The sequence below is a fragment of the Morus notabilis genome, unplaced genomic scaffold (genome assembly GCF_000414095.1).
Source record: "Morus notabilis unplaced genomic scaffold, ASM41409v2 Scaffold276, whole genome shotgun sequence".
Lineage (NCBI taxonomy): Eukaryota > Viridiplantae > Streptophyta > Magnoliopsida > Rosales > Moraceae > Morus > Morus notabilis.
In genome coordinates, this window is record NW_010361626.1 from 941,509 (window position 1) to 958,512 (window position 17,004).

At 37.0% G+C, this 17,004-nt stretch overlaps 3 protein-coding genes across 5 annotated transcripts; 1 reads left to right on the forward strand and 2 right to left on the reverse strand.

Moving 5' to 3' along the window:
* The first annotated feature begins 328 nt into the window (after positions 1–328).
* LOC21408667 (H/ACA ribonucleoprotein complex non-core subunit NAF1) lies at positions 329–4,234 on the forward strand. 2 transcript variants are annotated; one of them, XM_024167006.1, is made up of 4 exons: positions 329–436; positions 943–1,792; positions 2,405–2,482; positions 2,673–4,234. In XM_024167006.1, the coding sequence occupies exons 2-4, from the start codon at positions 1,031–1,033 to the stop codon at positions 3,840–3,842; spliced, it is 2,010 nt and encodes a 669-aa protein (XP_024022774.1). In that variant the 5' UTR covers positions 329–436; positions 943–1,030; the 3' UTR covers positions 3,843–4,234. The 2 variants fall into 2 exon arrangements, with proteins under 2 accessions (XP_024022774.1, XP_010098552.1); XM_010100250.2 differs by having other exon boundaries at positions 953–1,792.
* Positions 4,235–4,402: 168 nt separating this feature from the next.
* On the reverse strand, positions 4,403–10,266 carry LOC21408668 (probable 3-hydroxyisobutyrate dehydrogenase, mitochondrial). Of its 2 annotated transcripts, none has more exons than XM_024167059.1 (9): positions 9,964–10,266; positions 8,684–8,772; positions 8,352–8,466; positions 7,756–7,989; positions 7,131–7,226; positions 6,286–6,428; positions 5,543–5,627; positions 5,151–5,230; positions 4,403–4,716 (listed from the first exon to the last, which is right to left on the reverse strand). In XM_024167059.1, the coding sequence occupies exons 1-9, from the start codon at positions 10,084–10,086 to the stop codon at positions 4,629–4,631; spliced, it is 1,053 nt and encodes a 350-aa protein (XP_024022827.1). In that variant the 5' UTR covers positions 10,087–10,266; the 3' UTR covers positions 4,403–4,628. The 2 variants fall into 2 exon arrangements, with proteins under 2 accessions (XP_024022827.1, XP_024022828.1); XM_024167060.1 differs by having other exon boundaries at positions 4,596–4,716; positions 5,147–5,230.
* A 1,263-nt stretch (positions 10,267–11,529) lies between these two features.
* Positions 11,530–16,354, reverse strand: LOC21408669 (probable LRR receptor-like serine/threonine-protein kinase At4g20940). Its single transcript, XM_010100252.2, has 3 exons — positions 14,768–16,354; positions 13,069–14,613; positions 11,530–12,310 (listed from the first exon to the last, which is right to left on the reverse strand). Exons 1-3 carry the CDS (start codon positions 15,822–15,824, stop codon positions 11,727–11,729), a joined length of 3,186 nt encoding a protein of 1,061 aa, XP_010098554.2. The 5' UTR covers positions 15,825–16,354; the 3' UTR covers positions 11,530–11,726.
* Between the last annotated feature and the right edge of the window lie 650 nt (positions 16,355–17,004).

The following is a 17,004-nucleotide window of genomic DNA, read 5'->3' on the forward strand; positions in this document are numbered from 1 at the left end:
ACCCTCGTCTCGACGGTCCGCCTCACTCTCTCTCTTTTATTACAGTAAAAAATTCTCACATAAAATTACATCTCAACTTAAATTAAAAATTTGAATCAACGAACTAAACGTACTCAGGACCCGTTCGGTTCGTTAATTCGAGTTGAGATGTTATGTTATGTGAGAGCTTTTTACTGTAACAAAAAAATTAAATGTGACTGTTTCTAAAATTTTTTTACTGTAACAAAACTCAAATTCTAAACTCAAATCATCAAAAAAGGGGCCTAAATATATTAAGAACCATGCGCAATTCCCTGAAAAAAAAAGAAAAAAAAAAGAAAAAAAAAGGACAACAAGCAAACTAAAACCCAAAGAAAACCCTCGTCTCGACGGTCCGCCTCATTCTCTCTCTCTCCGTCGTCTCACCACACTGTGAGTGACAACCAAAGAAACCCTCGTAAGTAACTCGTGACTTTTAGTTTCTATTTTCTTGCTACTTGTGAGTAACTTCTGATATTGGTATTTTGCATTTCATTCTCTTGCTTTTCCTTTGTTTTCTAAGGCGACAAATTGATAGCTTCTAAGTAAATTAAATGGCTTTAACTGGACTTCAAATTTGGGTTAATCTTTTTATTGGACTTTTGATTCTTTTGAGATTTGCGATGCCCAGCTCATTCAAATATTGTGCAAATTCGGTCATTGAATTTGATACAGGAAATATGTAACTGACAAAAAAAAAAAAAAAAAGTTCGGAAAAAATTTTCTCACGCTTGCTTAGCTTATATACTTCAAGTCCATCTTATTGCTATTCAAGAGAAAAGAGAATCATTTGAATTGTAAAATAAATTATAATGAGATAAATTTTTTTTTATGATATGTTCACTCTGTCAGTCTGTTGTAGTTTTTCAGTTTGAATTAGATTTTTTTAAAATACATTGAAGCTGAATTTAGACTTATTTTTAGTTTCTTTCAGGCACTTTCGGGAAGGGATCATATACAACCGGAGTATTTTGCACTGGTGGTCCCTGTTTTATAGCGTGCGGCCACTGATATGTCATTTACTGATTCATTCCTTGATTTCGAAGCGATAAAGGATTGGTTTGATAATAACACAAACGCGGATATGGCCGATAGGGAAAAGGTTAATATTGGTGTTAATGAAGCAGATTCTTGTTGCAAAACTGGAGTTCAAGAACATTTAAGTCATGGGTCAGCCTCGATGGAAATTGGGTTTATGCCAATTGTTGATGTGTCTGGACCAATTGATATTGGATCCGATTCTGTTGTGAAGTTGGAAGAAGGGGGATGTGAGATGTTAGAGAATGCAAGTTGTTCAATTGAGGATGAGATTGGGAAGGTTAGTTTGGTTTGCGAGTCCGGAAAATTAGTTGGTACGGATGAGACAAGCACAAAGTGTGAAGCAACAGATGGGAATAGTGTAAAATGTGAAACTGTGATCGATGAGGATGGGAGTGACATTTCAGAGTCTGAGCGTGCAAGTACGTCTTCATCATCGTCGTCATCTTCTTCTAGTTCTAGCTCTAGTGATGATGATGTGGAAGAGGATGAAGAGGACGAGGAGGAGGAGATGAAGGTGGATGTTAGGAGAAAGTTAAATGAGACAGGTGAGGTAGAAGAAGGTGAAATAAGGGATGTCAATCCACGGGACGTAGCAAGCCTGACCAATGATGATGATGACGACAACGGTGATGTAGAGGCAATGGTTGGTTGGAGTGATATTGATGTTGCTGATGATGAAGAGGATGGTGGTGGTGCTATGAATGGACCCATTACATCCAAGAATGAGTTTAAGGTAAAGAAAAATTCTTTTTTAATTTGTAATTCTAGATGATTTGTTTATGGGGATTGTAAAATTACACATCTTGTGTTTCAAGTTTAGAGTTGTATGAATTAAAAAATTACCAGTGTGATAAATTATGATTTATTGCAGAACTTTAATGTGCACTGCCTTCGTATATTTAAAAGATTTATGTGTTTATTTAATACTTCATTCCATCACAAAGGGATATTGTGAAGTGTTTGGTAATAAGAGTATTGGGTGTTATGAGCTCAGGTTTTAGCTTGTCCAAGATCTAAGTTTGAGCTTGATGATTTGTTTTGTCCAGATCGTCTTTGCCACTTTGGATGTTAATTGACTTGTTATTTATTTGTTTGTTTTTTTTTTTTTTCTTTCTTTTACCTCTTATTAATGATGACAGCTACTTTTTGTATACCAAAAGTCCAAATTGTAAGAATACAATTTATCAATAAAAGTTTATGGTATCCTTTTTTTCCCTAAGGGCTAAGGCAACTAAATCCATGGATATTTGTTGAACCCACCCATTCTATGATTCTATTTCTTATGCAAGAATACACTTTGTTGCATTTTTATTTTTATTTATCGTGTTTGTGTTGCAATTTGTAGCATCTCCCTCCAGTTCCTTCCGTGGAAGCTACCTTGCTACCACATCATCAGATGTTGCCTGTGGGAGTTGTTTTATCGGTAAGCTCAAGAAAATCCATAAGCATAGATTCTCCAAATAGGAAGAAGAAAACCTAAAGTTACAGCATGAACACCAATAATACCATTATGTTTGTTACTTTATGACCCGTTGGCTTTTGAGCTGTTGCAGATAACTTGTCTTATTTTGTTGGTTGCATAAATTTGGAACTATCCATTTGCAATCTTACAGGTCATTGGTACTCAAGTCATTGTAGAAGGGGTTGAGAAGCATAACCCTCTAAACGATGGTTCTATTCTATGGATAACCGAAGGCAAATCTCCATTAGGGTTGGTTGATGAAATCTTTGGGCCTGTCAAACATCCATACTATATAGTGAGATACAATTCCGAAAGTGAAGTCCCTTCTGGGATACATACAGGCACTTCAATCTCTTTTGTTCCAGAGTTTGCTAGCCACGTGCTCAATAACAACAATGTTTACAAGAAAGGTTATGATGCATCTGGGGAAAATGATGAAGAGTTGTCTTATGAAGAAGAGTTTTCTGATGATGAGAAAGAGGCCGAGTACAAGAGAATGCAAAAAATGACAAAAAGAGGCGGAAACAACCCGAAACCTAGAAATAATAAGAACAATAAAAAGAATGTCAAAAACCGAGTTGAGCCATGGAAAAAGGGTAAACAGTCACCCCAGGAAACACCAACAGATCTAGGTCCTGCTCCACCCAATCAACACCAGCGTCATTTCTCACCTCTCCCAGCAATGGTTGACCACGGTAATGGTTCAAACTGTTTCCCAGTTGGACAAGGTTTGGTTAGTGGGACAGGTTTAGTTCAACCACTTCCACCCATTGCACAGACAGCTTGTTTTAATGCACCTTCAAATGGAGTTTGGGCAAGCGGACTGCCATTTCAACAGCCACAAGGTGCTCTGTTTCCTAGTGGCTTTCCACCGACTGGCGTGCCTTGGCTTTCACAGAACTCTCAGCATTATCCCTTTCAGATGCCTTTTCCGAATATGATGCCTTTTCGACAGGTCAATCCTCGCCAGGGATTACTTTATCCTTCCGTGTTTCCAGGTGCACAATCAAATGCTTTACCAGGATCCACATTTCCGCAAGGCCTTGTGGGTCCAAATGCCTTCAACCCAGTGGCATTTGGGATTGGTTTACAAGGCCAACCTTCTCAGCCAACCTTAAATGTTGGAGAACAGGGAGTTGTTCCTAATGGTTTACCCATGGGACAGAACACTAACTTGCCAGTGCCACAATCTGGAGGCATTCCATTAAATAATGAGGCATCTCAGCAATTCAATCTGGGTGCTTCCAGTCATGGAAGAGGACCATACCGTCGAGGAGGTGGTCGTTTTTCAGGCAGAGGAGGACGGAAGCAATCTGGGTGAACGTTATCTTGTATTCTGCCTCATGTTTTGTATTTAACTTGTAATAGGCTATGAGTGAAGCTGTTGCATTTCGAAGTTTCTTTGTTTCTAGTAAGCAGTTTTGGATTCAGTAGTCTGCCTTTTAGAAGGCAAACATCCCGTCGTTTTTTGGTTCCATACATGGATGCATGTAGATGGTGATCGTGTTCTCTCAATGGCAATGTAGAGATAATGTTATAACCTTCCGTTTTCTTTCTTGCAAGTTCGTTTGTGCATTTCTTTTCTGGTATTTCTAGGCAACACCTTTGGATATAAAGATTGATGCAAATTTGTACCTTTTGATGGAATGTTGTCCGTGACTTTGTGAAAGGAGGAAATGCTTTCAGGAACGAATTCCATGCTCTGTTAAACTAGCTACCAGACAGTGCCGTTTACAGTTTACACATTTAATTTTTGATTTTTTGTATTTTGATAAATTAAAAGTTGAGACTAACAACGTGTAAGTATAACATCCAAAGAAAGAAAAAATAACAAAAATCTTGAACATAAATGACAATTTAATTCCCAATCTTCAACCCATGGAAGCTGTAAGTTGATACAGTTATTCTATTATTTATAAAGGTATACTGCGGTCACTAGAGCCAAAGACATTTTTCGGGTCATGGATGATGCCAAACTTTTGAACCAAAATAATAGAAGATGCCCGTTAAGTAACTCTAGTTTCTCAACAGGACATCTTCTGCAACTTATGACGAGTATTTCTGCAAACTAAATCTCATCTTTTCCAGCGTAAAGTATTTCTGCAAACTAAATCTCATCTTTTCCTGCGTAATAATGCCGGAAAACACAGGAGAAGTCCTTGCCTTCATGACCATCTTGGCAAACGTCTGTATATCTGCAGAAAACAATCAGTTCATCAGGAATAAGATAGAGTTAAATAATGTCATGTTATGAATTGAGTGACATCCTATTACATAACTTTTGTACGTCTCCAATCTCTGATGATACTACAGCGAAAAGTACTAGGCCTCAACAAGTAAGGCTATAAATGAGCACGATTGGTTCCGAACATGAACATATCTCCAATTATTTAGGTTCTTGTCAAAGTAACTCTCCTAGGAGACATCCATTTAACTTACACAACAAGGTTATCTTAGACCAAATAGAAAAAAGAACATATATATATGTATACACACACTATTTAGCTTCACTTTATTATTCAATAGCAAACCAATAGTAATATCAAGTGAAAGACAGGACTATGAATTTCACTGTTGACTATAAGTGCGAAGAACTCAAAGGTAGAGTCGAATGGTCAAACGGACTTGCATTTTCTGTGCTTGGGATGTCATTGGGCATGTAAGGCCAATCTCATTGGCTGAAGTTGCAGCAAGGTTTAGATCTTTAGCCTGCAAAGTGCAATGTGCAGAATATGCTTATTCAGGGCTGTTGTCAACACCACCAATCCAAAAACTATAAGATGACAAGTAAAAAATCTGAATTCCAGGTCAGTCATAAAGCAATATTACTACAAATAGAAGAAAAAAATGTCCAAAAAAGTAAGTACTTTTTGCCAGATAAGGTGCTATATTCCAGTGATTTTTTTTGCAAATGAAACATCAGTTTAAGACCTGGTAAATCCTTGGGAGCAATATGACATTATGAATAAGTTTTTAGCAGGATAACAATATCTCTTTGAGAAACAATCTTAAACAACTTACCATAAGCTTAGACGCAAAGCCACCGTTGTAATTCCTCGAAGAGGGCACTCCTTCCATCACACCAGGAACGGGATTATAAGTATCACTGTCATCCAAGGTTTAAAGCAAAAAATCTGCATAAGGTTAAACCAAAGTTGAAGCAGATGCACAAAATTATGAATAAATGTAACAGGGTCCTTTCTATGTGGTTCTAAAAAACGAGGCTACTTTTATATGCATTATTTTAAAATTAGGCGAAAAAGAAAATTTTCATGTCCATTTCTAAAACAAGGTTCCCTTCTATTTGGATATCATTAAACAGTATGTCCTTTACAAGTAATTTTAATGTGATTGAGGAAAGGAGAAAGACTAAATCGAAAGTGGTCCTCATGGTATAGAGAACTTAGAATGGAGAAAGGAGAAATTGGTTTAAGTCTTGAGAGGAACATATTTATATAAAGAAACTCAAAATGTAACGACCAAGAAATCTTTCGGGCCTGTTTGATTGCGTTTTCGTTTCCGTTTCCGTTTTTCACGTTTTTCAAGAACCAAAAACTGAAAATGCTCTGAGAACATGCAAGAAAGATACTACAGCATTGAAGTGATTCATATATTTTCCCTTTTACAGTCACCATTTTATATTATACTCGATATTTTCACCGCAAACTTCTACAGTTTTGACTTTAAGTGGACTTGAGATTTAAGTGCTTCTTTCATAGACTCGCAAGAATTAAATTGTTCTTTTTTAATAATAATAGCCGTACCTACTCCAACACCGAGCACTCGAAGAATTGAATACTTTTGTTAGAGTGCTGGCAGCAATACCTATAGACTGACCAAGAGTGAGGGCTTCTGAGACTCCAAGCATACTAATAGCCATTGCCAAATTATTGCAGATCTTTGCTGCCTAAATAGTAAACCATGATATAGTTATCAAATATCACACAACTAACTCTGATAAACTAAGAATCCGAAACAAAAATATCCTATCATTAAAAACAAAAAAAAGATACAAAAATATCCACCAAAAAAAAAAATCTGAGCACTAGTACAATGGAGTATGGGAACCTTATACAAGGTGTTAGTTTACCAATCCATTCCAAAAGCTTAAGCTATTAGGAGGTAGGCCAACAATAGTTTTATACTTTAACACTCTCCCTCACGTGTGGGCTGGACAATGGGCAATCGTGTGAGTAAATTATTTAGAAAGCCCAACACGTGAATATTTAATAATAAGCCCGAAATATATTAAAGACCCAACACGTGATAATAATTTAAATGGGAATAAAGAGGTGCAATTACAGGGGTTTGAACTTGGGGCCTCCCTCTCTGATACCATGTTAGTTTACCAATCCATCCCAAAAGCTTAAGCTATTAGGAGGTAGGCCAACAATAGTTTCATACTTTAACACAAGGAACTGCAGAGTATGCTCATATCATGACTGATGCTCATATGATGACTGAAGATGAGTAAAATAATCTGGACATGTTTGTCATTTTGCCAGTGCAATCAGTCATCTTAAACATGAACTAAATGAACACACAACAAAATTGTGAATAGAAGAAAGAACCTATGCAAAATGTAGTAGGTTCATGTATGACAACTTACCGAACCATTTCCCGCTCCACCACAGTAAACCGTATTCTTACCCATTGAAAGGAATAAGGATTTTGCTGCCATATAAGCTTCCTCGGAGCCTCCAACCTGTATGCAAACCATCTTTCCATCATAAGTGAATATCATGAAAGGGCATTTGGGGCCACGAATTTCACACAAGCACACTCTTTATTATCATAAATGTATTTCTTCCATCTTCATAATTTATTCAACGCTAAGGTAAGCCTAGTATAAAACAGACCTCCATAAAACTGTCATAGTTCCATAAATTCTTATCTTAGAAATAGAGAGTTAATACAAGTCTAAATATCACACATTTAAGATCAAACTCTCAGGAAGATAGAAAGCTTTGGAAAAGGGACCTTTACAGTGTTTGGAAAGTGGCTAAGATTTTGCTCAATGTTGGGAAATTATTTCGGTAAAACAACGAGACAACTTAAGCACACATGCAGATTTCTCCCAGATTCAAACAGTTTTAAATGGTGTATCTTTTCATATATATACAGAGCAAAACTAGTGCGAGCAATCAAATAAAATATTTTTAAATTTTTGCATAGCAAACTACTGATATTCCTTTTTAAAGAGAAACCCATAATGGAAAGATAATGAATGCTACCATGAAAGTAAGTGTAGCTGCTTCTGCAGCAAGAACACCTCCAGATACAGGAGCATCCAACATTACTGGAGTCTCCCAATGACCCTTTTTCTCCTTTAACATGCAATTAGACACAGTGAGAGAAAGCTTCCTTGATGTTTGAGGATCAATTGTTGACGAATCTATTAATAGCCACGGTTGCAACACATTCCCACCATGAAGCAAACCATTAGGCCCTGTGTAAACATCATTTACCTGGACAAAAAAGTTCATTCCTCTTGAGTTAGCTAAACTATGAGGATGATATGTTAGTTCCATACTTGAAAGTCTAGTACTTAAGCTATTGAAAGTAATTTATTTCAGGTGCCCTCTGATCAATATACGCAAGAAGAATATGATAAAAGAATTCTATGAGTAGATAAAGCTTGGTAGCTTAACTACCTAGTTATGCATATCCATGTCACCCTCCTGACTGCACATGGAATAATGACTTTATGTAGACAAAAAAGGAGAAAAACATAAAACATAAATATTAAAAAAAAAAAAGGGAAAAGAAAACAATAATAACAACAACGAAGAAGAAGAAAAAAGAAAGCATATGGAATCATTAAACTCACATGGGATGAAGAAGGTAGCATTGTAATTACAACATCACTAGCCTCAGCAATCTCATAAGGAGTTTCCTTTGTGTCAACTCCAATGTCAGAGAACTTCTTCAAGACATTATAATTTCTGAAAAGGGGAGAGAGTGTTACTAATAGTTTAGAACAATTTCATGAACGATGAACTTGCTATAATCAAATAAAGGTCTTCATCACTCAAATGTATGATTTTCATTTTTAATGCAGTCATCTATATTTTTGCTAATAAACAGTGGAACAGAAAATATGAAAAGAGAATTACTTAAGTGAAAAATCAACATTACTTGAGTGAAATTGAAGTACATTACATGTCATGCACGGCTACTTTGTATCCAGCCTTTATTAGATTATTTGCCATTCTGGATCCCATATTTCCAAGTCCTATAAATCCAATTCTCTGCAGCGCATCAATAAAATAAGAAATATTCATTATGCCACACAAAGAATGCTTTGGAATGATAAACATATCCATAAAGGTTTTTGGTGCTTTCACACCCTGAACTTTGACTGAAATGGTAAGTTTCCCTATGAACTCTTAATTGTGGCAAATTACCCCGAACTTAATAAGATGTTGTGAAGTAGTCGTCTTAGCCACAAGACGACGAAGGATGTTCAAATTTGGAAGGAAACGCTCACATTCACGCGACATGACATGCTCTGGTCATCATCTGAAATTTTAGTCTCTTATTATAAATGAGCCCATGTAACGTGTGCAAGGCCAATTCCGTCCTAATTTTAACAGCCGTGATTGGTCGGGGACAGGACACTATGCAACACGTTGTTGAATTAATAAACAATTCCGTCCAAATTTAGAGGTAACTTGCCAATGGTGAATAGTTGATGTGTCAAATAACAGACACAGAATATTATCACACAACACCAGATCATAACAAAGCTAAGTTTTTGATACATCATAGTCATGGAAATGAGTATAAGACGTCGATCAAAATGCTTTAGTTACTCTAGATCCAAACTAATAATTTCACTGTAAAAGCAAGATTATTGGAAACATGCAATTGGAGGTCCGACTCAATCAATAGATGCTCAGAGAATTAGAATTCCATATCCAATTCTGTAAATGCAATAGTATACTAAATTATTAAAAATAAGAAAAAAAAAAAGAATGGAAGAAAGAAAAGAAAATGTAACAGAACTTGAGTAATGCTTTGTGGAGCCCTGCTCAACTACACAAAGGAAAAAAATTCAATCTATTTTACAAATATAATCAAGAAGAAAAACTGTACTGGATCATAAAAAATGGCAACTTTATGTTTTTACATAAACTTGCTTAAAAAGATACCGAAGATGGTGTCCTTCTCATTCTACTTAAACTCACACACTACAAGAGGAAAATAAGGAATCATTCCTATAACCCAAACTTTGCATAAAATGGGCATGTGAAAATCTCAAAGTGCCATTGTTTTAGCCAATTCAGTATAAAGCAAACAAAAGAAAGAAAGCAAGAAGAGAGAGAGAGAGAGACTGACTAAAGTTCCTTCATATACTATCCCATCAATTTCTCAACGCACCCAGTTGAGAATTAGCAAAAATACAGTGGGAACAAGACTGAAGGAGAAGAAAAACCAACCTCGAACTGGGAAGGGACTTGTGATGAAAATATGCGTTCTGAGGATAATCGAGATGGAATAGATTTAACTGCAGAAGTATATTTAGAAAGGGAAAGCGTTGATCTTACTCTACAAATCGCCATGAATTGATCTCTCTCTCTCTACAAGTAAACAAAGACCCGGACCGTTGTAAACAAGGCGACAGAGTACTAAAAAAAAAAATAGAGAATCTCTCTCTCTCTCTCTCTCCTCTCTCGTTGGCAACGGTTGAGTTTGTGATAGCACTTGAAGGAGAAGAAAAACCAACCTCGAACTGGGTTATTTGATCAGGAGAGTCGTGTCCTGATTTGAATCATGATTTAAAATTTATTACAAAATTTTTTCTCATAAAAAATATACATAAATTAAAAATAATTCTAATCTTATAATTCTAATCCATGAACTAAACGTCCTCGTCTGTGGCTAAGTGGGAACGCCAACAGATAAAAATCTCTCACACACACACACGTGTATATATATATGTTCTTCAATTACTTTGTCCAATCGTGTTAATTTAGGTTTTAAAAGCTAAATTATTATTCTTAATTTGGCACTGTTATTTTTTAAGGGAGGTCTTGAACTTAAAGTTTGTACTTGGAAGGTTTACTTGTTACTCTTTTTTTTTTTTTATATAGATATTTTAGGTTGATAATGAAAGACTGAATTATTAAAAAAACCATGTTTTTAATCGTTATGTATCTATTTATTATGCATATTATTTTTAATTTAATATGACTTTAATCAGATTCAACTTAAAAAAATCTGAATATATTGATAGAGAAGTCTTACTAGAGAATTACATTTTTTTTTTCCAAATTTAGTATTTACTTGGGGAAAGTTTATTAAAGGTTTTTCATTTTAATGTTGAGTTTGCATGCAGAGCTTGTAAAGAGTACAACTTGAAATCAGATAATAAGTTGTGGTTTCTCAATCAAAAATATAAGTTTTTAATTTAATATTTATGTAGTATTTCTTAGTTTCACCCACGTGTATGTAAGTTCACAAGGAAATAACCTTTCGACCTGAATCAATGAATTAATTGTTTTGTTTACTTTAATGAATTGTCCGTTAATCTTAATAATATTGTTTGTTTACCTGAATGATAAAAAAAAAAGAAAAAAAAGAGTAAGAGGATCTATCTTATCAACATTGCAGTTTGATATACTCTTATACACGTCAGTTGATTTTGTCTATTGCAAGAGATTTAAATCAAGATAAGGATTTGCATGGCTTTGTTTCATAATCCACGTCATTGCATCGTTATCTCTGCTTTTATTATTATTTTATTATAGTAAAAAACTCTTATATAAAATCACATCTCAACTCAAATTAAAAACTCGAAGTGAACAGACCCTTAGTTAACTCTTAACTCTATGTTATGAACTAACTCAAATGAGCGATGGCATTTTGTGATAGAACAATATCATGCCTTCAATGAAGTAGACCAAACACAAATCATCTTTTTTTTTTTTTTTTTTCCAAACCATTTTCTTGGCATTTCATCGTGTATTCTTCATCTAATGAACTTGGAAAGCAATGGGCATGTCTCGTAAATAATTGAAACATTTGCATCCAAGCATATCCTTTTTACAGAAATGGTTAATACGCTTTGGCTGATTACATCAGAAATTACAAAGAGAAAAAGGACACAAAAGGGAGGCCAATGAGATATTAAGTCCCCACAAAAAAGGAAGAAAAAAAAAAAGGTTCCAAATAAGTTAGATTCAAAAGAAAAAAAAAAGAACTAGATCGACGAAAGATCCTCGTATATAGTCTTGATACCTGGCCTCTCTGAAACAGATCGTATACATCGTAAAGCGATTCCGAGGACCTCCTTCATTCCCTTCTCTACTGCAGGGTTCCCCATTTCTGAGGCAAATGCAGCATCGAAACAGTCCGAGCCACGACCCTCCGATACCCTCACCCGCACCCAGTCTGTCAAATTGACGCCTCCTTCCTCACCCGAAATCACATCACCAGCAGACCTTCCACTTAAAAGCTCCAAGAGTATAACTCCAAAGGCATAAACATCAGACTTGAAGGATGGCAGTGGCTTCTTTGAAGAAGCCAACTCCGGGGCACAATAACCTAAGACACCGGCGTCGAGAATCTGTTCAATGGTGCCTGCTTGGGTCATTAGGCGGTGGAGGCTGTAGTCGGCAACGCGGGCATTGAGATCAGGCCCCTCTAACAGTACATTTGCCGATTTAAGGTTACCATGTGGAATGGCTCGGTCAAAATGGAGATAGTTCAGACCACGGGCAACATCAACAGCGATTTTGAGCCTTTGAGCCCAAGGTAACGGCGGGCCTTTTCTTCCCGGTCGATCTAAACAAATAGTTTACATAGAATCATCAGAAATCAGAATGTGATCATTCAAACACAGGCAAACATCTAGGAAGAGAAGCAAATGAAAAGCTTTCATAGGTACAAGATATTATTCAATCTCCAATTTGAGAACGGCAATGATCAAAAGAGCAATTAACAGATCCTAATATGGGACATTGACTAGTAAAACAAAGTTTCTAAAATTCTTCAAAAAGCATGACAGAGACATTGGCGTCTATGAAACAGAAACTTTTTGAGTGTTGTCTAGTTTGTCTGCTAAGGGTCTAGCTAAAGAACTTGGAGATAGCGCGGAAGAGTGCCTCAACTTTGTGCACACGCGTATGCATGTAGATTAGTTCCCAGTTCACCAAAGTAAATAACTTATGTATTGCTTATACTATTTGGCAATATTGAGAATAATCTGAATGAGGATGAAATGAACAACAATAGCATTATCAAGAAAAACATAGAAAGTGATTACGATAGTGCATTTCTAGGAGGTTATGCATCCATAACTTAGATATTGATAGTGATTATGACAACTTATGATATTGATAGTGATTATGACGGGGATTATGATATTGCATTGTGACACCAAAAGTTATGCATCCAAGCAACTTCATCATAGTATTAATCATTCTTCAAGCTTTGAAGTATTAGCTTGCCATTTTTTTTTTTCAGAAAAGGCACTCTCTTAGTTCATGCATTTTTCACGGTTTCTATCAAGATTAATAAGTTGAAATGGAGGCAAAAGTTACCATAAAGAAAGCTTGCAAGACTTCCCGGCGCAATGTAATCCGAAAGAATAAGCTTCTCATGCTGTGTGGGACCCCAGTAGTACCCTTTCAGACCCACCACATTTGGATGCCTGATGTTTGCAAATTTCTTAGCTTCCTTGGCAAACTCCTTTTTCTGTTTTGCGACCCCTTCTCGCAGCCACTTGACTGTCAAGAACAATCCATTGTCCAAAGTTGCCCTATAAGATGTCCCATGGCTGCTTCTCCCCAATACTTCCGCGGGCGCCCTCGACAACTCTTCAGGCGTCAATGTGATTGTATCATCGAGAAAATAAAGCTCACCCACCAACCTATCTGGTGACCGAACATCCAATTTCGCAAGGCTTTCAGCGGTGAGCAAATCTCCAGACTCCGGTGACCAAGACGTATGGCTGCTTTTTGAGGGGGAAAAGCCAGTAATAGCTGCCACCTTCTCATCAGAGCTAATAATTTCGGACAAGGATCCTTTTCGTGATGCGACAAGATCCTCGGCTGAAACAGTCAAAGCACTGCTGGTGTCTGTTCCTCGAATCCTAGATGGGTTTGGCTGAGCATGTCGGCTGGTGTCTTTTTTCATGGTGTGCTCTGAGGGTAGTCGTCTTGATATGCAGATGTAATGTATGAAGATAGCAAGCAAAAGAAGAATGACCAGGGCAACAACACAAGATACTATTATTATTACTTTAACAGTAGTATTGAGTGGCTTTCTCTTGGACTTTTCAGCTGAAGAACTTCCTGGTTCAGGAGACCCGCCTGGAAAACGCAAACCAGAATTTCCCGGAAAGAAAGAGGATCTAGGAAACTTTCTCAGGATCTCTGGGACCACACCGGTAAAATCATTGTAAGAAGCATTAAAGCTTCCAAGGCTATTAGGTAAATTGTTTGGCAGAGGACCTGTAAAATGATTCTCTGATATGTCTAATGAGCTTAGGGAGCTCATGTCGGTTACCGAAGTTGGCAGAGAACCAGAAAAGTTATTTCCTGCAATATTAAGCACTTGAATTGGAGTTGAACTGAGTTGATCAGGAAAATAGCCACTAAGCCGGTTATGCGAAAGATCGAGAATGTGAAGATTAGAATCACTCGGTGAAGGAGACGACAGCTTGATAGAGCCAGTAAGCAAATTATGGTCTAGGTGGAGCTCTTGCAAGGTTGGCATTGTTAGCAAATCAGATAGAACCAGTCCATCCAACTGGTTGGAACTGAGATCAAGGACTCTAAGCTTCGGATACTGAGTTATAACACTTGGCAGGGAACTACTAAGTGAATTATGTGAGAGATTGAGATAATTCAAACGCAAAAACTGTGGGGTTACCTCAGGGAAGGGCCCTGTCAAACGATTCTGGCTCAAATCGAGAAATTCAATGTTTCCCCACTTAAACATCCTGGTTAAATTTCCTTCAAATTCATTGTTTGATAGATCAAGTACAGCACAGCTTCCAGTCAACAATGGTAGCTCCCCGGTAAGCACATTCGATGAAAGATTGAGGACACGCAAGTTTGTCGATGTGATCATACTTATCGGTCCTGAAAAATGAATGTAAATGTGAGACATCTAATATGCCAGACTAAGCAAGATTAATTTTTGTAATGGAAGCCACAAAAAAGATCAGTTCATAGAAAATACTAATATTGTTTTTGTAACTATAGGAGGACCTAAAGTAGTTAATAATTAAAGTACCTGAGAGATTGTTGCCACTCAAATCCAGTTCATTCAAAACCAGAGAATCTCCTTTCAACAGGTTGTTAGGAATATCTCCCGTGAATCTGTTGTTACTGAGCTTGAGGACTTGGAGATCATAGGTAAAACTAAATCCTGGGAGCTCACCGGAAAGCTGATTGTAGCTAAGGTCCAACACCTTCAAGTTTTCAAATATTGAGAGCTCACCACCACTGACAAGTGAGCCAGTAAGCCGGTTATGGCTAAGATTCAAGTACTTGATAGTATCCGAAATGCGAGATAAAAACTTCTCTTGCTGCAAACTAGTAAGCACATTGCCGCTGAAATCGACGTGAGTGGCAGTTGCTAGGAGAAAGAACTCCAAATCTAGATGACCCTCAAGCATATTCCCATGTAAGTCAATTACATCAAGACCCGAAATCAGCTCAAACCCTTTTGGGAATCTCTTGGTGAAGGCATTCAATGACAGGTTGAGATAGACCAAGTTCGACAGCCTTGCCAGCAAATCCGGCAGCGGCCCGGAGAAGGAATTGCCACTCAAGTCCAGAGACTGGATTGAGGACAGCCCAGAAATCGAATCCGGGATCGAGCCGGAGAAGTTGTTACCGGCCAATGAGAGGTTCCTTAAGCTCCCTAATCTGCCAATCCCAGCCGGTAAGGACGAGGAGAAAAGATTACCGGAGAGATCAAGATATTCAAGGCTCTTGAAGTCAGCAATGTTGTCTGGAATTCTACCAGTGATTGAGTTGTTGGCCATGGAAAGTTTGACAAGTTTTGTGAGATTGGCAAATACACTCAGGTCTGCATCTGCAGAGAGGCCCAAGTTATCGAGAACAACGCCGGCGACATTTCCACCATTGCAGACAATTCCATTCCAAGAAGATGGGCAGCCATCAAAGTCTATGGACTCATCATTCCAAGAATCTAGGACATAACCAGTGGGATCACGCTTGATACCCTTTCTGAATTCAAGCAGAGCCAAAATGTCTTGAGAAGGAAGCTGCCCCATGGCAGAGAGAAAAAGTAGGGACAGCAAAAGAACCCCACAGAACTTCATGCTAATCTTTACTATTATCTTCTTCTTCACACCAAATGAAAGAAAGAAAGAAAGAAAGAAAGAAAGCTCAATGTGGAGACAGAAATGGCGTGTTCAAACTTCAAGCCCACAAATTGAAAGAAGCGGAACTCAACTTGCAAGACTTACACACAGTGAAACAAAAGACAAAATAATGATATCTTGTGCAATGGCCTGGTGAAAGTAGCCGCTTTAGCAAGCAAAACAATGATTTTTTGAAGCACAAATGCAAACAACGACAACCCCCCACTAAGAGTTATTAATCAAAATAGCACTTTTGCCACCAAACAAAGATAAAGTCTAAACCTTTTTTAGTATAGAGCAGCTTCAAGGGACCATTTTTCTCCCAAAGAAACTATTTTTCAACTGACACCAGAAAGGAGAAAGCAGTAAATGAATTGAAATGCAATGAAGAACACAAAAACTTAGCCACCTCTAGAGATCTAAGCACAAAAGTAGCAGCATATTTAACCAAGATCCTATTTTTAGTAAATAAAACTACTCAAGAGCACGAAAGACAGACGCTTGAAGGGATTTCTTTAGAGAGGCTTGAAGAATCTGAAAGTGCTAAAAGATTTATAGAATGAGCTAAAAAGCACCATTACCTCACCCACATTGTTCTAGAGAGAGAAAGCTCTGTACTCATTCATCTACAACAAACAAACCCATGAAGGAATATGAACGGGAAGTGGGTTTGCAAAATCAACAACCAGAATGCATTCAAGACAAGGGACCCAAAACTCAAAAGATGTTCTTTTCACCATAAAGTCCTACTTAAATAAAAAGTTAACTTTGTAAGAAAAAAAGAATGAAATAAGAAAATGTCCAAAACCCTGCTCTTCTTTCTTTAATAGTGCAAGTGAAAACAAACAGCCTAAAAAGGTAACGACTTCGTCACTTTTCATATGAGGTTGAGGACACCGATGTTTGGTTGGAGGAGTTAAAACAATGTGATTTGAATTATTTTTTATTTATGTAAATTTTTTTAAAAAAAAATATTGTAACGAATCATAAATCATAATTTGAATTAAGGAACGAATTTTTTTATCAAACATCCTCTAAACAAGACACCAAAAAAGAGTTTTTTTTTTTTTTATTTTTTTATTTTTTTACTTGGATGGTTAAGGAGTTGTTCTTTTGTAACAAAATTCGAGTTATAATT